General features: G+C 31.6%; 1 protein-coding gene across 1 annotated transcript; it reads right to left on the reverse strand.

The window, feature by feature from the left end:
- Positions 1-607: 607 nt before the first annotated feature.
- LOC124916641 lies at positions 608-10,262 on the reverse strand. Its single transcript, XM_047457386.1, has 4 exons — positions 10,120-10,262; positions 6,811-6,905; positions 1,669-1,929; positions 608-1,553 (listed from the first exon to the last, which is right to left on the reverse strand). Exons 1-4 carry the CDS (start codon positions 10,147-10,149, stop codon positions 818-820), a joined length of 1,122 nt encoding a protein of 373 aa, XP_047313342.1. The 5' UTR covers positions 10,150-10,262; the 3' UTR covers positions 608-817.
- Positions 10,263-22,437: the final 12,175 nt, after the last annotated feature.

Genomic DNA, 22,437 nt, shown 5'->3' on the forward strand with positions numbered 1-22,437 from the left:
TTCGAGCTCGGCTCATTTAGACCCTTACTCTGCTAATGTTTTTTTATATAGAAAGTTAACACTACTTCAAAATCATGACAACAACTTTGACTTAAAATATTTTAAGTGGAATGAATCAATATTCTCTTCAAAATTAATTTTACAATTTGAGTTATCTTAATGAATTTATTATTGTTTGATTTATGTATTAACTACATATAAGTTACAACCATTTATTTCAATAAAAAATTGCACCACATTAAACCATAAAACAAATTTTAAATTTAATTGATAACCTTAACAATAAAATTTTGTTAAAATTTAATTTAAAGATAAAAACAACTTTTGGTTAAAAATAGGATTATAATGTTTTTTTATTATGTTGCAATTTAAATTGACTTATTTAAAAGTTTACGTTATTTAATTTTTGATAAAAAAAAATAAATTATCAATTTTGTAGTGTATTACACTAACTCTACTCAAACTAAATTTTCAACCAAGAACTATCATCCCAATATCCTAATTATCTCGTAATAGTTGTCAAATTCATTATGTTCTCGATTTCATCTAAAAGCGCTTTGAATTTAAGCAAGGAAACATGCTAGTTCTCTTTTAATTCCCAAAAAAAAAATACAATATCTTCTATACTTTATCTCACATTTTTAACATTTGTCACGAGTTTAACTTCTAATAAGTACGGTTATATGTGATGATGAATGTCAAAGTGCATTGATATAAGTCTCCTTATGAAACAATTATTTTTGTATACTGATCCATCCATATGAAAAACTTCGAATAAGTTATTTATTTTGTCCGATGCAACAGCTGTTCTTCAATTTTATTCATCATCTTCTTCCTCGTGTACTACTGGGGAATACCAGGAAGGCCTTGGTTCTGAATTGCTGAGTCTGTAGTTGAGGAGCACCTCCTCTCCAGAAACAATAGCCCTGGTGGCTACAAGAACAGCACTCTTAAGAACAGTGGGAGGAGGAGGAGGAGAATCACAATTAGAAACACCCATAACATAATTGCTAGCAGACCATGAATTAAACCAGCTCAAAGTCCCACCATTCTTGTTCACATTCTCCTCCCCTCGGAATGTTATATTTGGTATATAGGGCCTCATACTTTTCTCACTTAATGGAAAATCATAAGGGAAAGCCAGTACGTTAGGCCTCATATCTTTAGCAGGGTGGTTCGCAAAGTGACCAAATGCAAGGGGATTTCTGAACTCCACAATATCATTTTCTTCTTCTTCTAAAGGTGGAGGCCTCACCATTTTCCATGCCTCTCGAGTTTCACCCCCAAAGCCCCAGGGCTGGCCATTAATCACACTTTTATCATATCGAGTAATCAGGTAAGAGTTGTTTGCAGTAGGAATATAACCGTAATAAACTGGAGAGTAAACTATACCAGGGTAAAACGCAATTACATCTCCCACCTCAGCTTCACCATCTAGAAACAATCCTAGGCCAGCTTCTTTGTGTGGAATCCCAGATGGCTTTATCGCTACACTGTACCCAACCATTTCCTTTAATCTCTTTGACATCTCAACACGTTTCAGACCCGCCTCCCTGGAAAGTCAGTGTATAATATTAGGCTTGGCGATCACAGTTACAGCCAAAAGAAAAAATAAAAGTAAAATATTGACCAAGAGAGAGGAAAAGGCACAGGCACAGGCCTACATACTCATTAGAACTATGAGATGGCATGCTATCTCCACTAACTGCATGATTAAGACCTCTATGATTTGCCCGCGAATCAACAAGCTCATTCTTGTAGTTATGATAAGGAAGAAGAATGTCATCCATACACTTACACAATACTTTAACTTGAGAATGAATATTTTCTTCAACTTGCTTATGTTGATCACTAAGAGATGCTTTGCTAGCCATATCAATGATCTCCTCTGCGTCTGCTTCTTCTGCATCTCTTCCCAGACGATTGTAACTGCAAAATGAAAGAATGTTTCCCAATATAAACATCATAAGTCAAACAACAATCACAGAAAGACCAAATTACGCCATAAACAGCTAGGACACGATTGTGGGCTACCATGATTAGGGGTGAGCATTTGGTGGATTAATTCGAAATCCAATCCGATCCGAATCCAAAATACTAATTCGGATTGAATATTTCGGATTGGATTGAGATCGGATTGAGTCCGGATTTAATTAAAATTGGATAAAGATTATCCAAGTTATCTAAATAAAAATATATTTTTCAATTTGTTTTTCTCTAAATTACCTTTAACCTCAATATAATATATTTTTTTACTTATTTCTGCATTGTTTAGTCAGCAAGATTTTTTTTTTTGTTTTTTTCAAGTAATTTTATTTTCAGATTCAAATTATAAATAAAGAAAATGAATTATAACATTAAAAATTTAATACTATTTTTTTATAATTAAACATATTAAACATTAAATAATAAAATAAATTAAGTAATTAGAATTTTTTAATCCAAGAGGTGAGAATTTGAGGGACTAATCCGAACCGAATCCGAATTACAAAATTGAATTAACTATTTCGGTTTGGATTAAATTTGACTTGAATTTAATTCGGATTGGATTTGAATAATTCAATTAATTTAAAATTATTGAATAATTTCAATTTGACATTTACAAATATATAAATATTTTCTAGTTTGGATTGTCCAAACCATATTCAATCCAATCAATATCCGATCCGTATTAATTAGTAAAATGGTTTGGATTACTGATTGAATAAATTTAGTTTAGATTTAATACGGATCCGACCAAACGGATTGGTTTTACCCGTTTGCTCACCCTTAACTAGGACAGTAATTCAATAAACTACGTGTTCACATTCAACTTTTCTCAAAGAAAAAAAAAATGTTCATATTCCATTAAGCAGCAGATACAGGTTAATAAATCAAAATCCCAATTATGTCAATACTCGAATTCTTGCCATTCCTAAATATGATATTATATTGGGAATAGAATGTTTAAAGACGCGATATTAGTTGGAACTTTGAGATCTTTAGTGGGTGATAATGTGACTAGAAAAAGAGCTAATACTGCTAATGTTGAGTGTAGTAGATCAAGGAGAATATGATATCCAAGTATATGCAATTATGGCTTCATGTCCAGAAACTGATAAGAAATGAGAGTTAAAACAACTGTTTGAAGAAAATAAAACATCCTAGTCAAGAAAAATAGTTATACAAATTGGTGGGATTTGAATTCTCAGTACAGTATACAAAGATAGAGAAAATGTTGTTGTAGATGCACTTTCAAGGGTTGAATCAGAAGGTTACTTCTTTGTTTTATTTTAATTATCTTCAGTATTAATTAAAAAAAAATAGTTGATTCATGGAAGTAGGATGCCAAACTTACAAAATATTATCAAGCAGTTAGAAGTTAGAACAAGATCCTATGAGTGTTCTAAGGTTTTCTTATGTAAATGGACTGTTAAGAAAGGAATGACGTATCATAGTTGAAGTTGTTCCTGTGTTGAGAATATCAACCATGCACAATTTAGCAGTTGAGGGACACTCTGGAGTGTTGGTGACTTATCAGAAACTATGGCAAACTTATTATTAGCATAGTAAGAAAAGAGATGTTAGGGAATTTGTACGCAATTGTCTGAAATGTCAGCAACAAATATAGGACACTCAAGGTCCTAAAGGGCTTTTTAAACTACCTGAGATTCCGAAGTCTATATGGAGCAATCAATATATTCATGAATGTTACTGAAGGATTCTCAAGGATATACAGTGATTCTATTTGTAGTGAACAGATTATAAAAACTGGCTCACTTCATTGTGTTGGGAAATCCATATAACAAGTAAAGTGAATTAAGCATTCCTAGATCATATATTCTATTGCATGGTATGCCTCTCATGAGTGATAGAGACAAGGTCTTCGTGAGCATATTTTGGAATGAATTTTGTCAATAGAAGTTTGGAAACTTACTTGAGATGTATGGTGGGACAGTAATATAATTCATGGTTTAAATGGATATCATTGGCTAAACCGTGGTGTAATATTAATTTTGACTCGTCACACTATCTTCTCCCTATGAAATTGTTTATGATCAGTCACCGCCTATACATTATCCTTACCTGGCAAGGGATTCTAGAGTTCAAAAGGTTGACAGAACTTTGGCTGCTAGGGACAAGGCTATCAAGCTCTTGCAATCTCATCTACAAAGAGCTTAGAATCAAATGAAACAACAAGCGGATAAGAAAAGAGTAGACTGTGAATATCAAGTGGGTGATTAGGTTTTGGTTAAATTCCAACCTTACAGGCAGTCTTCCTTTTGAGGGAAAACACACAAGTTGACCCCTAAGTTTTATGGGTCTTTTTCTATTTCTACAAAGATAGGCAAAAAGTAGCTTACAAGATTGACATTCCATTTCCTGTCAAGATGCACAATGTAGTGCATATATCTCAGTTACAGAAACTGGTGGGTTTTCCCACAAGTTCCTATTCTCCAGGAAAATGTTGTTCATGTACATGTTGCTATACTAAATGAAAGGGTGATCTGGAAGGACGGGGTTAGCATTGGACAGTTTCGCATTCATTAGTCTAACTCGACAGATGATGATGCTACATGGGAGGATGAAGTTTTGTTATCAAATCAATTTCCTGAGTTTGTTCAAATTGGAGTAATTAGGCTGAAGCTTTCAAGCTTGTTCGTGGTCGAACAAGGGTTGAAGGGGAAACTAATGATAGGTTGGACAGTTAGGGTTAGGGTTTCTAACCCTAAAGTAAGCTGACATGGAAAAGTAATTAATCAAGCCAACAGAATTTTGAAGTTGTTTAGTTATCAACAGTTTATAAATAAATGAAACAATTGCAGACGGTTTAATAAATAAAAGCGGGAACAGTAGTTACTTTTGGGAAAGCGGAAAAGTGGCAACACCAATGTTCACTCTTCTGCTCTACCCATACAATATTTTCTATGACCAGCCACTACCAGTGAATTACTTAGCATGAGATTCAAGAGTAAAGACAAGTGGAGAGAAATTTATCAGCTAGGGAAGATGCTATTTCACTTCTACATTTTCATCTTCAATGAGCACAAAATAGGATGACGCAATAAACAGAGAAGAAGAGGTTTGATTGTAATTATGAAGTGGATATTGGGTCTTTGTGAAATTACAACCTTACAGACATTCTTCTTCTATTTAAGGGAAGACACACAAACTGAGCCCAAAATTTTATGGCCCTTTTCGAATCATGGCTAAGGTAGCCTATAAAATTGATATTCCCAAATCAGCTAAGATCCACAATGTTCTTCATGTTTCACCGTCAAAGAAAAAGATGGGCACTTTTATGATAATTCCACATTTACCTCTACTACAAGAAGAAGTTCCCCAAACTCCAACAGCTGATGAGAAGGTTATGTGAAAAGCTAGCATTGGCCAATTCTTAATTCGTTGGCCACATACCCTGGATGAAGATGCTACATGAGAGGATGAGTCTGAACTAGAGATGACTGATGAGGTTTCCTGATTTTATTCACATAGAATTGACCGGCTTCTTTCACAACTCTTGTTCGGGGACGAACAAGACTTGAAGGAGGCTATGATACAAACGAGTTCTAGAGTTAGTTAACTAAACTAACCCTAGATAATAAGCTGACTCGGCAAGTTGGTTACGCAAGATCAGCAGGGATCAAATAAACTGTTAATTAGCACGGCATTGCTAATTAACAGGGCATTATAGTAATTCTATTAAGCAGCAATTATATAAGATAAGGCAGTTAGCCACAGTAAATAAAAGGAAATTGTGGAAAAAATTAGCAGTTTGAATAAAATGAATTGATGGGCAGTTACAACAAAAAGAGAAGAAGGCGAGAAAAGGGGACTGACATTTTGCATTTTTTCACTACAGGTTCCACCTAATCTCACATTAATTCTTAATTTTATCTCTTTGTTCTTATTCTTTTGTATCTCACTAAATTTCTCAATTGCAGGATAATTACACATCTACTGTATTTCTCTACTCATACTCTAATTTCTTGTTCGTAGTATTATTCCAATCTCTAAGCTAGGTTACTGTTGTATTTCATTAATTAGCTTATCAAGCTCACACAACTCACAAAGAAACATTGCTCTTAAGGAAAAGACTTGGCTTCTAAAGTGCTAGATTGCACCTTTAAATATTCACTAGGTCAACAACAAAATTCTCTAAGAGGTTCCAAAATATTGTCACAATATTTTCTTAATTCTATTACCTTAACAAAATATCTAAATTTTTTGTATTAATCATATTTATTTGTGTATAGATTATGCACCAAAAAAATTTAGTTTTCTTCTATATAATCTTTACTCTTGTTATACCAAGATTGTGTATTATCAACTTACTATAATTGAGGGAATCCCAAGAGGACAAGTGAAAGATCATTTTTTAGAAGATCTAATTGGCCTAGTTCTGTTATTATGGGTGAAATGTGCTCCTGCAGCCCCGGCCTTTATAAGAGTGAAAAAGAGAGAGACGAGATGAAGATGTTACTAACCTTATGCTCTAAAACTTATAAATGCATCTATCAACTAAACAAATTTATAAAGACATCTTCATAAGCAAAGGCATTATAACTTTACACTAAACAAAACCTCAAATCAATTAGTTGTTCGTGTTCAAGCAGTAATTCAATATATCAAACATGTTTAGGGAAATATATCAGGGGGAACAAAAATCTAGCCCTTATAGCAAAATATTGGTCGAACTCCATTTGTATCTTTGGACCATTCTAAAATGGCGGCATTAAGCTTTTAGACTTCTCCATTTATTCATTGAGAACAAAATGCAAGTGTATACAGACTGCACTGATTTGACATTATATGAGAAAGGATGCTGACCTGGTATAAAGAAAAAGCCTATTTATATCTGCTTCAAATTGAAGGTGCCTTGGATCTTTAGAAAATGTGGGAGACTTCGCAAGGATTTTTACTGCCTGACAAATTGATTAAAAGGAAACACAAATTAACAACATATCCATAACATAAAAAAGACATATAAATGACGGTTTAATAAGTTGAAGCCTAGCTAATTCTGTTTGAATAATGGGTCTGTTTGAATAATGGGACACTAGAGTTGGACGATCTCTAGATGGGAGGACTTAGAACTCATAAAGAACAATGTTATGTATAGGAAGATGAGTTCCAAATATAAAGGGCACATGTGACTAAGAGGCAATCTTAAATCACTGCCTAAACCATTAAGTCTAGCCAAATCGTTTTTATAGGGTTTCCTAACGCCCTATAATCCTAATGCAAGAGTCAGCTCTTAGTTTTATTTTTGCCTAAACTAAGAAAATGAAAATTTTGACTCTTCTTAGGATAAGACAACGTGTATGTTAAACCTAAGATCAACTAAGTGTTTGGTTACGATTGAGAAAGAACACCTGCTTACTTACCCTTTCAAGCTCTCTACTTTTGAATACTAATTGGCTTAAGTGTTTTTGTTACCTTTTTATCGTGATTATAAGTCAAGCATATCATAAGAAAACAAAACTAACTCGTATCTTGGCCTCTATTGAGATTAGACTACTTAGTTTTTAGGGATCAAAGTTTGTAGTTTGGTGGGCCCGTTAAGAGGGCCGGATTATTATAAATGTTTTAAAACAATTTTTTGGAATTAAATGAGAACTAGCATGACAACCCACCGCCATGACTTCTCGCTTAAACTCAAAGCGTTTCCAGATGGAATCGATTAAAGTGATAAATGTTTAAAAACTTTTAAATGTATTCTTTCATTAAAGATAGTTTTGATAGATTCTAATAATATGAAGAATGATCCTACAACATTCTAAGGTTAATTGGTTTTAAAAATAGACTCAAATCCACCAAAAGGATGACGGTATCAAAGGTTATATATAAGAAAAGAGAAAAGAAATAAATCAAATAATACTGTTGGAATTCATCGTTTTGGTATTTTCTTTAATCATAACTTATTTAACTATTAGATAATAATATACATAAATAAAATAAAATTGCTAAAAATGATAAACAAAATCTAGACTATGAGATTATACCTAAACCTATCCAAAATAATTCAAATAAATTTCTAAAAAACTTAGAAAATTAAAATAATAAACGGAAATATAATCCCAAATTAAAATAATAAACGGAAATATAATCCCAAAATACTATCGCGGGGATAATCATATACCTTAAACTAGAATTAAGTATATATCTTGAAATTAAATGAACAGAATTAAGAACGAAGAGAAGAGAACAATTGAATTAATAGAAGAGAGTTAGAACCCTAAGTGATATGGTGAATACAATGGGGGAAGAAGGAAGAAGATAGAGATGTTGACTTTGGGAGATTTCTTCAATAATGTTTTGTGTGTTTCTACAAATCAGGATATCTTCCTTATATACCCTCTAGCTGTTATAATCAATTTCTCTGTCAATCTCACTTTTTTTACTACAGTCTTATTAATAATTATTTATTTTTATATTAATAATTATTTATTCCCAGTTCAGACCAACACAATTAAAAAAAGAAGCCGACTTATTTCCAACTAAACAATAAACGAAGGTTCAACTGAAACTCCCAAACTATCTGATGGTTCTTCAAACCACATGAATCGCCATAATTGCTTTCTTCTATCGGGTGGTTACTCGATCCATTTAAAGTATCTGCAACACATCAATGACTTATGACCAAAACTTTTTTGAATATAACTTTTATCATCGAGTGGTTCTTCAAACCACAAAAAGTATTGAATCAAGACATGGTTGAAACATAGGGTCATTAGTCAAGATTCGGTCTTCGAGACTCTCAAATCCATCAATTGTCAAATCGAATTGAGCTATGCCTTGGTCAACTTGATCACGATTGTATGTATCAACATATTTCGATTGCGCTTCCGGTTCGTTAATCACCATCGGTGGCATCTCGTTTCCCATGACTAATTTTTGGATTTGCAAAGAAATAACAGACAATTTTGCATTACCGCATATCTCTTCTTCAAACCCAAAATCGTCACATTTTGTCTCGTATTCTTCTTGAGTCTTTGCTTTTTCTTCGTCAACATTTTTTGTCGGGCCACATGAGGAACCAGACTTGAGTTTTTCAATCCATCAAAATAGTTATGATGTTTTTTTTTCTCTAAAACATCCCTCGAATGTTTAAGAGGTTCGCCCTCAACCTTTTTCTCTAATTGCATAATCACTTTCAATCAATATTTCTTCCATTCGGTTGAGTCGTTTATCATTTCGATTCAATCTTTTATCACTTTCTTAGAGCTTCAAACAAATCTCTCTTAGCTCGCTTTCGTTTCGAATTCCTCCATATTTAACGAATTGAGGTCCTGTCACAACCGAATGCTCATGGATATTCACAACATGATCGAAACTCTTCTTCACTCAGATTGGTCACGATTTGTAGTTATACTGTTAGTAGATTCGAGATTTGTACAGTTGCAGATTCGCGATTTCGCTAATTTATTGGGCCTCGTTTAGACTTAGTTAATGACATTGATTGTTCCAACTCTAAATGTAAACCTTTAAATATTATATGATAGCCAGACTTTTCAGTAACCAAAATTTAGGCTACAGAGCATAAAAGCATTGAAAATGGAAACATGGTCAAATGATCTGTAGTTACTTTTTGCTATTGTAAAACCATGATTCATCAAGTCACCCCAGATAGATCCTCTCATAGCATGCAGACTGATCCTTTTTTCAAGAATTGACAATAAGAACTCTTCCTTAAGAAAAGCCAAGTAACATAGTTATAATACAATTTTAACTAGGTTATAATAGTCCAAATTTGTGGAGAGCATTCTAAGCTATATAAATTTTGTAAGCCTCTTTTAGTAGCAACTCAGCCCAAAACCATTTAAGAACATCATAGTGGTAGCCCTAGAGAGATTAGCTGTAATTCACGGTACTAACTACTAAACAAGTGCAAAGAGAAGCTTAGAAACAAAAAGCGACAGTTTGGCAAGCAAAACCTAAAATAGATCAGGTCTACAGAAATTTATCAAGCAATCTGTGTAGATATACATACTGCTTCAGCTACTCTACATATACACAATCTTTCGTGATAGTAACTATAGACCGAAGTAAAGAGATAAATCTGCAATAGAAGACTACTATGATCGAAAGAGCACAATCAAGAGTGATTAAGGACATCGAGAGAGATGGAGAATGTACCTCTTGAAATTTTTGAAAGAGGAAGGCCATACTGAAGCTGCTAAATCAGCTTCTCCAAGCTATTCTAGATTCGTCTTCTCTTTCCGGCTCGCATCGGCGGTATGAAACTTTGATCAATGAGAATTGAATATGTAAAATGTGACCATTTGTTGCCTGTAAATCGTCCTTGCCAGTTCTGCCGCACTATTTTTAACTTTTTTTTGTTTTTCTATTTTTAAGAAACTAAGAAAATACACTCTCACATAACCCATATATATATATATATATATATATATATATATATATATATATATATATATATATATATATATATATATATATATATATATATATATATATATATATATATATTATCCTTAAATTAAAATTGTTATACAAATTCAGACAAATTTAATTTGAATCTTACCGGAAGACATAATAAAAACAGCCGTAGATAGGTGTTCATCGGTTCATTATTCGGGTTATTCAAATTTTTCGGTTCGATTTATTTGAATTTTTATTTTTTTTCGCTAATTTAAAAATCGAACGAATTTTTTTTTTTTTTATTATTTAGAATAAATGAGAACTAGCATAACTCAAAATGAATTGCACCAGCACCAGCCTGGAATTGAACCTGGTTTGGTTCTGTACTGTTCTGTACTGTACTATTCTACCACGGGTGCTTTTGTTTCTTTTTTTTTATTATTAAATCTTGAATTCAAAATATTTTAATTTAATTATTTTCAACTTTTTCTTAAGTTAAATTTGTAAAATAAATAATAAAAAATGAATTCGGTTTTCGATTTAATTTTTGAGTTAAAACCCAAACTCGAAAATCAATTCAAAAATCGTATTTGAATTCGAAATAGTTTGAAATTTGATTCGAAAACCAAAAATAAAATTCGAATTCGATTTATTCGAATTCGGTCGGATATTCGGTTCAAACCAAATATTGAACGCCCTAACAGTAGGGTCAACTCTAGTTTAAACAAGAAAACAAATAAAAAAAGTAATTGTTTCTTCTTTAATTTTCTTTATAACTAATAAATAAAATATATAAACAACATTAACAATACAAATTAATAATTTTATGAAATAAAATTAATTTAATTATATTAAAATGATAAGTGTTTTTTAATAAAAAAAATATTTTCATAATATATATAGACTATTTTTTAAAATTATATATTATATTTATATAAAAAAATATTTAAAACATAATTTAGGATATATTTAAATAAAAGTAAATTAATTTTTTAATTATTTGTCTATATTTTATATTCGAACATAAAATAAAAAATAATATAATTAAATGAATTTTTATTCTTAAAAGAAGAACACCAATTTTTTTTATTAGTTTTCTTAAACCCTGATTTTTATTTTAATCTTTCTCACTAATCATATCACTCATTTCATTAACTAAAACTTTAAAATACATTCTAATTTAAATTATTATTTTATATTTTATTTATATATATCAATACATTTTAAGTTTTTTTATCAAAAAAATAATTATTACCTTCACAAAATCATCATCATCATTTAATTTTTTTTTTTTTCCAAAATAATCATAACTGAACAAGGCCTTATTTAAATTGATCACTGTTTGGGTTTGATATATGTGTACAAATACTTTATAATATATATAATTATATTTTTACGTATAAAATTAAAAATCCATCTATTCAAACTATAAAATTAAAATAATTATTTTAATTTATTTTCAAATAAATAAAAAATCAAAATAATTAACTTCATGTCAAAGACTAATTAAAACAATTAATTAGATTAATTATTGTCATAATTAATTAAAGACAATGGCTAAATAAATAAATAAATTATTTGGGATAAATGATTTATTCATCTTATCTCAAAATTTAAAAAAGTCAAGAGATAAAAATAAATAATTTAGGATAAAACATGGTACCCATTTCATCACTAAAAATTATTATTTAACAAAAAAAAAAAATTGACAAAATATTTGTCATATTTATTTTAGTATTTTATGTATTTTAAGAGATTAAAATTAAAGTCAAAAAGGTGATAAATAAAATGAATTTTTAAAAAACCCTTAAGGTTTTAAAATAAAAAATAATTTTGTAATCGGGTGTAACCGAAATACAGTGAAATCACTACAGTTGGAACAGTGACAATTGGATGAATGCTAGATTTTCATCCACGCCCAAGAAGTGCCCACGTAGCAGTGAATCAGTTAACGCCCATTAATTGAAATGTGATGGAATGCGCGGATCGCAATGGAACTATGATGGAATGCCACCGGAGCGTTCTGTGTTTGCCAAATACGCCTAAAACGACGTCGTTTCGTCTGCGGTCGTCTTCTTCATTGCGATTACCAGAAGGATAAGGACATGACCATCTTTGATTTTCCAACATGGAACTCCACCTACAGTCCATAATTTCGGTTGATTCAGAAGGTGAAATGATCACCCTACCACGGTGATCATTTCCTCTATATTTATAGGCATCATCAGTGCCTATTTCGATAATTATCCAGAAGAACAGCCAAAATACCATTAATTTTGAATTTAAGAGATCCACTCTCAAGCTATGAATCAATATTTATTGAAAATCCGCCAATAAAGCTTCAAACTTTCGAATTTTTTGAAATCATTGCATTAGACCTAAAAGCTTGGATTCATGCATCTATAAAGCTTTCCTAAGGCCTAAGGAGTGTTCTTCAATTCTTTGTATGCTTCTAATCACCCTTTAATTCATGTTTTCAGTTTGAATTTGAAATTTTTATATTTTATTTTTATAAGATTGTATGTTGTCTGGTTGTTGAATTTTATATTGGAAATTGATCTTAGGATTCTTTTTAATCTTTCTATGAAAGTCAAGATCGATTAATCGATCTCAAACAAAAAATTGAAATTTGAATTTCAAAAAACTGAAAATCGGGTTTTCTATTCTTGAGTTAATCCTCAAGAACAATAACTTGAAAAACTTTCATTAAAAAGCTTTCCAACATGTTTCTAATGATGTTGGACAACTATTTGGATAATGCTTGATTTATCTCAATCATGTTTGATCAAAATTAAATTGTTCAAAATAATTGAAAATTTTGAGTTATTGAATTGGTCCAAATGAACATCTAGTGTTCATGTTTTGATACCAATCAAGTATTTGAAGTTTAAGGAAGCTATTGGCAAACTCCTTACTCTTCAAAATAACTTTAAAACTAAAAACATGAATTTTGGTCATAAACTATTTTGATGAATTGATCATCACCTAGGTCGATTTATACTTTGGCATGATGTTCTAAATGTTCTTGAGTGCTTTATGAAACTACCCAGGTCCTTAGATCAAAGAATTCAAGCCTCCATCAAAATTGTAAAAACTGCAATTTTGATGTTCTTGAGGACCGAGAGGTTCGATCGAGGATATTCGGTCCGGACTGAGAGGTCCGACCGACGAATTTAGGTTATGACCGAAAGTACGACCGATACATTTTAGCTAGGACCGAGAGGTCAGACCGATGTTTTTTATCTAGGACCGAGAGGTCTAACTAGGGATTTTTACATCCGACCGAGAAATTAGACCTAGGACCGAGGAGTCTCACACCCGACCGAGAATTTCCAAACCTATGATCGGTGACTTCCACCCAAGACCAAGTAGTCCGACCGAGAATTATGGCATCCGACTAAAAATTCTAGACAAGGACCGAGAGACCTTAACATCCCCAACCGAGAAACTTCTGCATCCAGACTAAGGATCCTGAGCCCGAACCGAGGGGTCTTAAACTAGGACTGAGGGCTTTTTAGTGCTGACTGAGAAAACAAAATTGGGACCTAGGACACCGATTGGCTCCTCTTTTTAAAATTCTAAAATTATTTTTGGAATTTTGGAATCTTAAACCATTTTTTAAAAATCCCAAATAATTAGAATATGATTTCAAAATATTTTTTGGGTTATTTCCAAACAAAAATACTATGACAAATGCTTGTTTATGATTTATTTTTAAACCCTAATGTCTTTTAAACTGATGTTCTTCAGGTATTTTCCTCCCTAGTCATCATCAGCAACATATACCTACATTTAAATATTTGTTGTTACAATTATTTAAATACGCATGTCTAGGACCGAAAGAATATTCGATTAAAATAAAACATTATACAACCGATTTCAAAAGTCAAATTTGTAAGTAGAGAATGTTTTTAAAACAAGTACAGAGGATGAAGCGTAAAAGCCCTTTTCGAGTATCATCAAACAATGAACTTAAAAAAACTCTAGTTAAAATACGTTTGTACATGTATGCTAGTTTATGTATTTTCAAAACATAACAATTGGTGACTCTGTTTTACAATGAATAATCTTTTAAATTAATTATTTTTAATTAATTTAAACAATAAGTTTCTAAAAAAATCAAATTGTAAATGAATTACTGCAAATCATCATATTATTTAAATATGAACCCAAATTAATTATTATTAATTAATTTTAAAAGGGATGAGAAACTATTAAAAAAATTTTAAAATAATGTTTTATTTTAAAAATATTCTTGACACGCAAATCGGTGTTGAAATTTTTGAACAACAACTGTTCACAAAACCAATAGTTTTTTTTAGGTTACAATATTAATTATTTTTATAATTTATATAATATATTTCTTTAATCTATATAATTGTATATATAGATAACAATATATTTAAAACTTAATTTGTGATATATTTAAATAAAAATAAAATAATCTTTTTGATGTATATATTTTATATTTGACATAAAAGAGTAAATAATATTTTGTATATTAAAAAAATAGTTTAAAATAAATTTTTATTATTATTATTTTTCTACATATTATATTTGACCCAAAAAGGTAAATAATGTTTTTATTGTGAAAAAATACTTTTGACTTATTAATAAAAAAAAGAAATGTTATTTGTGAATTTTATAAAAAACAAAATTGAAATTTTGAAATTTTATTAGTTTACAAAATATATAACAAAATCATAAATAAAATTATGTTGTGGATAAAAGATCAATAACAAATGAGATATTGATGATTAGATTGAGATTGTTGATTGGTTTGTCAATGAATAAGAGACCGGTAATAAATAATATATATATCACGATATTAGAGATTAATTAAAATTGGTGGTTAATTTACCGAGTAATAAGAAACTTATGAAAGTGGGATTGAAATTTAATTTGCTAATGTCATTTTTTTTGTAGGTTAAGTTGTATGTCGCTCTCAACCGAAAACCTTTCCACGGTTTGTGAAGTTCTTATCACTAAAAACACTCTAATTAAACAGAAGTTTTAAGTTGATTATTACATTATTGTTTCTTTTATAAGGCTCAATGCTCATAATTTAATTATTTAATTGAGAATTACAAAATAAAATAAAATAAATAAGAGCTTTTAAATTTTATCCATTCACTTCATTCCATGACATTTAAGTCTCCACAAAATATATATAATTTTAATTTTATTTATACATGTGAATTTTATTTATTATTGTAACATAAGGGAATTATGCTAGTAATAAATAAGATGAAAATAAACAAATTGTTTGTACCTGTATGCTATTAATATCCTTAGTTAGAATGGGATTCCAACTCCTTTGAGCGACTTACGAGTAGGGGTGTTAATTGGTTCGATTTCGGGTTATTCGAGTTCCTCAATTCGGTTTCTTCGAATTTTTTATTTTTTTTTGTTAATTCGAAAACCGAACCGAATTCGAAAAAAATTTAATTAAACCGAACCGAATTCGAATTTTATATTCGGTTCGAACTTCGAATAATTCGAATTCAAACCGAATTCAATTTTCTTTTATTTTAAACTCAAAATAAAATGTATCAACACAGAATTGAACCCGGGATCTATACCATAGTAGAATACTATTCTACCACTAGACCACTAGTGTTTTTATATCTTTTATTATAAATCTTAATTCAAAATATTCTAGTTCGATTATTTTAAACTTATTCTTAAATTAAGTTTGGAAGAATAAATAGTAAAAAATGAATTCGGTTTTCGGTTTGGTTTTCGAGTTGAAACCCAAACTCGAAAACCAATTTGAAAACCGTATTTGAATTCGAATTGGTTTGAAATTAGATTCGAAAGCCAAAAATGAAATTCGAATTCGGTTTATTCGAATTCGGTCGGATATTCGGTTCAGACCAAATATTGAACACCCCTACTTACGAGAGATCTAACACTAAATGGGCCCTTCAACATCTCTCATAATGTGTTCTACGCTGTTGAAAGGTAAGGGAGGAGTCGGCAAAGGAATCCAAAGATATATATATATATATATATATTTTGTTATAAATTATAAAATAATAAATATTTTGTTTGAAAATGATAAAAATTAAATGTTTGAATTACAATTCAAATTTTAAAAGAGTGCCATTACAAGTTATAAAATCACATTTGTTTGAATTTCATTGGATTTATAATTTTAATTTTAATTCTTAATCTTAAATTATCTAAAAATATAAAATTAGTGTTATACCGGTGTAAACACTCATTTTTCATTTTCTAATTTTATAGTTTATATTTTAATTAATTTTTAACTTATTGTTATTCAAAATTCATATATGGGATATATGGGTTTATTGCACGAATTATTAAACTAGCAATTTTTTTTTTAGTAATTAAGATTTCAAGAATTATTGATTTCATATTAAAACTAAATTAAAATACTTTGTCCTATTATTATATTTAAATTTTAAGGTATTTTTTAATTAGGATTAATTAGAAATTATCTTAACTATATATATATATATATAATTCTTTAGTTTTTTTTTTTTAATTAATTTAACGAGAGATTAATTAGTTAGTTAGGATCGTAATGGGTATAAGACTTGGTCTTCTACTTTTATTTTTTAATTTTTTAAAATTGTTAATTAATTTTAGAAAGTTAGTTAGTTTAAAGATTAATTAATTAATTTTACAAATTAATAGATTAATTAATTTGCTTAGTTTGTTAGTTCGGAGTTAGATATGATTGATTTTACAATATTTTTTTTTTATCAATTAATCATTTCCATTTTTGTAGGGATAAGAAAACTTGAAAGGGGAAGGAGTACCGAGTCCGAGAATTCGACAGAAGGGTTGACCGAGTCCGAGAATTCCACCGAGAGCTCAAGAAAAGTCAAGAAATTGCCATTCAACTTCATTTGACTAAGTAGGTAGTTGTAGATGGGCTTGGGCCATATGGTTTCCTTTAGCCTCCATTATAAACACATGTAGCCTTAGATCATTCTGGACCTGATTTCTCATTCCAAACGTCCAGGTTGTTGCATTTTTACACCTAAGCATTCATTCTCTAAGGCCTCTAGGCTACCCAAGTGTCTCCATCTTCATCCTTAATCAAGACACTAAACTAGTGTGGTTTGGTCTTAAAGATTCTTTATTAAGGATCTTGCATTTATGAACTTTGATCAAGAACTATCAAGAACTCCATTTTCAATGTAAGAATTTCTTGATCCCCTATTTGTCTATTTCAATTGCATTCAATAAAAAAAAAATAACTAAATTCATGCATGATGTCTTTTGTTTTCTTTTATTTGATTCTTGATATTGTTCTTTTCTTGATTTCACTTTGAATAACTCTTTGTAAATAATGTATAATATATTAAATATAACAAGAAAACAAAATCTAAGATCAAACTAAAGATTTTACCCGAAAATAAAATAAAAAGCCAAAAACCGACCAAAGGGATCTTTTTCACCTCTCGGTCATTTCATTTAAAAATTGATTCAACCTTTTGTTTTTCATGCACTAAATATAATTAAATATCATTTAATACATTTGAGCCCACAAATTTTCTGGTTTAGAAACATGTAAAAACCCCTTGACCAGGGATCCTTTATCCGTCTAATCTTTTTGTTTTATTGCCATGACATTTAGGTAAAGGGGAATATGATGTCGTGTGCTTTTTAGATCAATTCCTAGAATGTTCTTGTATGACCAGGCGAATACATCATTGTTGGCATTCAACATCTCAACTAACTCAAAACGCTCTTGCGAGTTCAAACTTGGTTGATAAATATGATTTGAGGATCGTCGATGATGTTTAGATTAATCTCAATTGTCTTTTCTGTCGAAGAGACAATTTCTTCCTTGTTTTCTAAGAAGGGCTAAGTTTCGATGTTCATATCATAATAAAAGAAAAAAACCGTTTCCACTCATACATTCGAAATAAACTTCTTGTGTTACATCGAGGGGTTTATTACATTTAAGAAAATATGATCTAAAAAACCATTCTTCTAAAATTTCTTACTATGTACAATATTTGACATCTCTCTACACATGAGAGAAGAAAGAGTTTTGTCTTCGTCGATCAAAATATCGAAGATAATGGGGCATTGGTTCCATATAGACCGGAAGAGCTGGCTTCCTGATCTAGATCAACTATCATGGGATTTCGGGCCAAGTTTTCTAGGGCATCGTGCCAATAATCCATTCTTTTCCTAATCATGCAAACAAAAGGGTTAAGATTACAAGAATAATTTAAAAAAAATTGAGACCTAAAAAATGTCTCCATAAATCTGGATTGGTAAAGGGTTTAGGGAAGTCGAAGCATAAGGTGGTTTGTCCCTCACGAACAAACTGTCCATTTAAGGTTGGCGGAACAATTATGTGTTGTTTGGATATCCTTTTTCTTGCATATTTCCTTGAATCCTGTAGGACTATATTCTAGACTGTGGCGGTCCATATTGTACTATGGTTGGGGAAATGACGGCATGCCATTGGCTTTCAGGCCTAAGCCCATGCTAGGGAAATATCCTATTTTACGCATCATTTTAATAGACGGGATGCCATTGGCTAAATGTACTGAAGTAAGGGTCGTTGGATGAGTCCTTACCTTCTAGGAAGACTGGACATATCTCTAACCTTCTTAATTCAACCTCAGGGTGTCAATATCGGTAGACCTGAAGACTGCATCAATGTTAGTCTCACCGTTGACCGTGATAACCTAGTCGTTGTCTACGAATCTGAGTTTTAGATGTAGCGTGGAGGTTAATCCATATCTTGGTGCAACCATGTTCCTCCTAATATAAAATTGTAGGAAGGTTGCATGTTGATGATGCAAAAGTCAACTTGAAAGGGTGTGACAACCACTCCGATGGTACATTTGAGGTAACGCATTATCTCACGTCGAGAGTTGTCGAAACCTTTGACACATAAATTAGACGGTAAGATTGTCTCTAGATACCCTTATTTTCTCAAGAGTCCTCCAAGGACATATATTGAGAGTGGATCAATTGTCTATTAAGATCATCGGGATAGTCTTCCCTTCCATTTGCACAGAAATGTAAATGGCTTTAGCATGGTTTGATTTGACTGATGGAAGATCATTGTCTTTGAAACCAATCATATTGTGTTGGGTACTAGCAATGATTCCTACTAATTCCTCTAAAGTGGAGTTGGTAGAGACATTAGCCTTGCTTAATTTATTAAGGAAAATTTTCCTATGCTCGATAAAGTATATTAGAATTTATTAGATGGAAATGTTAACATTTTTCCATCTAAGTTGTCTTAGGAGGATATCTTCTATGTTAAGATCTTTAGGCTCATCTTTCTTTCTTCTCTATACAGGTTGTTGGGAAGTTGATGGTATATTGACCGTCATCGTTTTCATGAATCATAGTTGAAAATCAATTCCACCACATATTGCCACAATATCTATCGGGGCGTGGGTATGGGCCGCCTTTTTTGATTCCCACCATTTAAATGTTTCTTAGATAGGCTTTGGACCTCTTCTTAAGTTAGGGATTAATCATGTTGATTTCTGGTTCGATATCATGGTTTAGATCTATTAATGTATCAGCATCAAACGTCACTTCATCGGTTGTGATCATACAAACTTGATGATCCGATAGCGGATTCTTAACTATTTCAGGCTTGAAAATAATATTCTAATCGATCAACTCCCGAAAAAGATTTTTAAGGGCGCAACAATTGTTAATAGCATGTCCCTTTTCTTTGTGATAATTGCACCAGCCATTCTCATACTTCCCCAAGAATGGTTTGTTCTTTCTTAGAGCGTGGGAATTGATTAGATTCTTCTCTTGAAGAATCTCCATTACCTGATCCCAAGACATTCCTAGGTCATTAAAGACTCTAAAGGGTCTAGGTGCCTTTAGAGTTGTGAGTTTGGTAGGGGTTGATGTACTTGTCATAGTATGTGGTGTCTTGTTTGGGTTCGTATTTTGAGGAGGACGTTCCTTCCAGGCGGTTGACACCTAGGAAAAAAATTATCTTTCCAAACTAACTCGTTAGACAGTAACTGAATCAGCCCTTGGCTTTCTGTCTTTTCCTTTTTAGGGAAACGACTAGGAGGTGGGTAAGCTTTAATCGCTTTTCCCTCTCTTCTCTCTTTCTTGATTGCATCATCGAGATTATTGCCAGTTTTTAACAACTTTTTCATGTTCTGGAATGTTTTGACGGCGAATCCTACAGAATATTGTCCATTAATGCTTTGTAGAATCATATCAATTTGACGTTATTCACTCGGAAGGAAATCAATTTCCTCGATAATAGTTTTCCATCTTTCGATGAAGACGGGAAATTTCTCATTTTCTCCTTGCTTGATGTTCTTAAGCCTTTTCTCTAGTCATTACAAATTAAGGTGCATAGAGAAGCATTCTATAAATATTGTGGCCAATTTCTCGATAGTTTTCAAATATGCTACCTTTTTCTGGTGATACTAGTGTAGAGCTACGTCATCGAGGTATTGGGGAAATAAGTGAAGAACTATAGGTTCTCCAAGTCGCAATGGGGTTATTGTATAGGTGTACATCTTGAAAATGACAGACGGGGCGCTTTTTCCAATGTACTTAGATATGTCTGGTAATTTGATGCCCAATAGAATGATTCCTCTTTTAGTAGTTGTTTTGGCATCTTTCTAGTCATAGTGATCATCAATTCTTTTGCATTAACCATCTTGTTTAACTTGGCTTGTATCTCTGCATACATGAATCGAACTTGATCCATCTAGCGTTCATATTCTGTAGAAGGTGGGTGTTCAACCACCAGAACTGGTCTCCCATTTGGTCCCATAGGGTTGAATTCATCCTCGTGGGTCCTATGTTATTCCTGTGTAATCTACTCAAAATCTTCTTCGGACTATTCATAGTTTGAGACTTTCTCTTGAGTTTGAGGACTAGTATGATGGGGTTTGATGGGAGTGAACATAACCAGGATAGGCTGGGTACAAAATCGATAGAAAGAAGGCATGTTTAGGCATGTGGATGGTATTTGCTGATTAACTAAAGAATGCATGATCATCGCGAGTTGTTCCGTCACAAATTGTAGCGCTACCTTCATTTTCCAGAATTTGGTCGTAGAAACCGTTTTAGGTGTTGTTGTTTCCTAGGCCATCTTGTGGAAGATAAAGCGTCCGATTTCCGGATCTCGCTTTCTGGGAGACGTATTAGTTGCTATAGTCATGGATTATTGCGAAGAGAAAGAGGTGAGGGTTTAAAGTTGTAACATAAGTACAATACAATGTATATGCACATAAAATGAATCATAGAAAATGCACATCTCCTTGTGATTCATAAGTTAAAGACATATGAATTATTATACAAAATACTCACTGAGTTTGTTACATGCACATATCTTTTTGACATTTATAGAGAGAGTCTAAAATGGGAAAAGTGTTGACAAAGGCTATAGGCTTTAAATCCTACTATAGCTTATTCTTACACTAGAAGTTTCCTCATCTTCATTCTTTTTAACCTGCTTGTATTTATTTAGAATGACTATAATGTAATTCTTTCGCTCCTATGGGATGCCCATTTAGGAGGTGTTGTGCCACTTCTCAAGATATCCCACATAAATCTTATGGTTAATCGGCCTGTCTATGACGATTTCATTTTCTGTACAAGGGGCATAAAATCACGACCAAATTGTTTGAATAAGTCGTGGGGTGTAATAGGAGGTGACCCTTTCCGAGCTCATAAGCATGATCATAGGTTCATCATCCATCATGTAAACCATCTTTTTGATGGGATACACACGAGTAATTACTTGACTTCGTCATCATTCTCTACGAGAGGTTCATGAGTGAATTTCCTCTTCCTTCGATATTGAAGAGTAGGGGACATGATGTCTCTAGGACATACTAGTAGTAGACATTTGAGTTTATCGAGTAGTCAAATGTAGAGAATTAGAGGTGAAACTGTTTTGCTCACGGTGGAGGTTAAGTATGATTAATTTAACCCCATTAACATCTCAACTAGAATGATACTTGAGGGGTCTTTGTTTTCCCTACGCATGTATTATGCTACCTCTAGAATTTTGGAGTATGGCTTAGCATCTGTTTGAGCCAAGAATAAGTGGGTAAGTAAGACCGTAATTATCAT

Source organism: Impatiens glandulifera, chromosome 9, assembly GCF_907164915.1.
Source record: "Impatiens glandulifera chromosome 9, dImpGla2.1, whole genome shotgun sequence".
Classification (NCBI taxonomy): domain Eukaryota; kingdom Viridiplantae; phylum Streptophyta; class Magnoliopsida; order Ericales; family Balsaminaceae; genus Impatiens; species Impatiens glandulifera.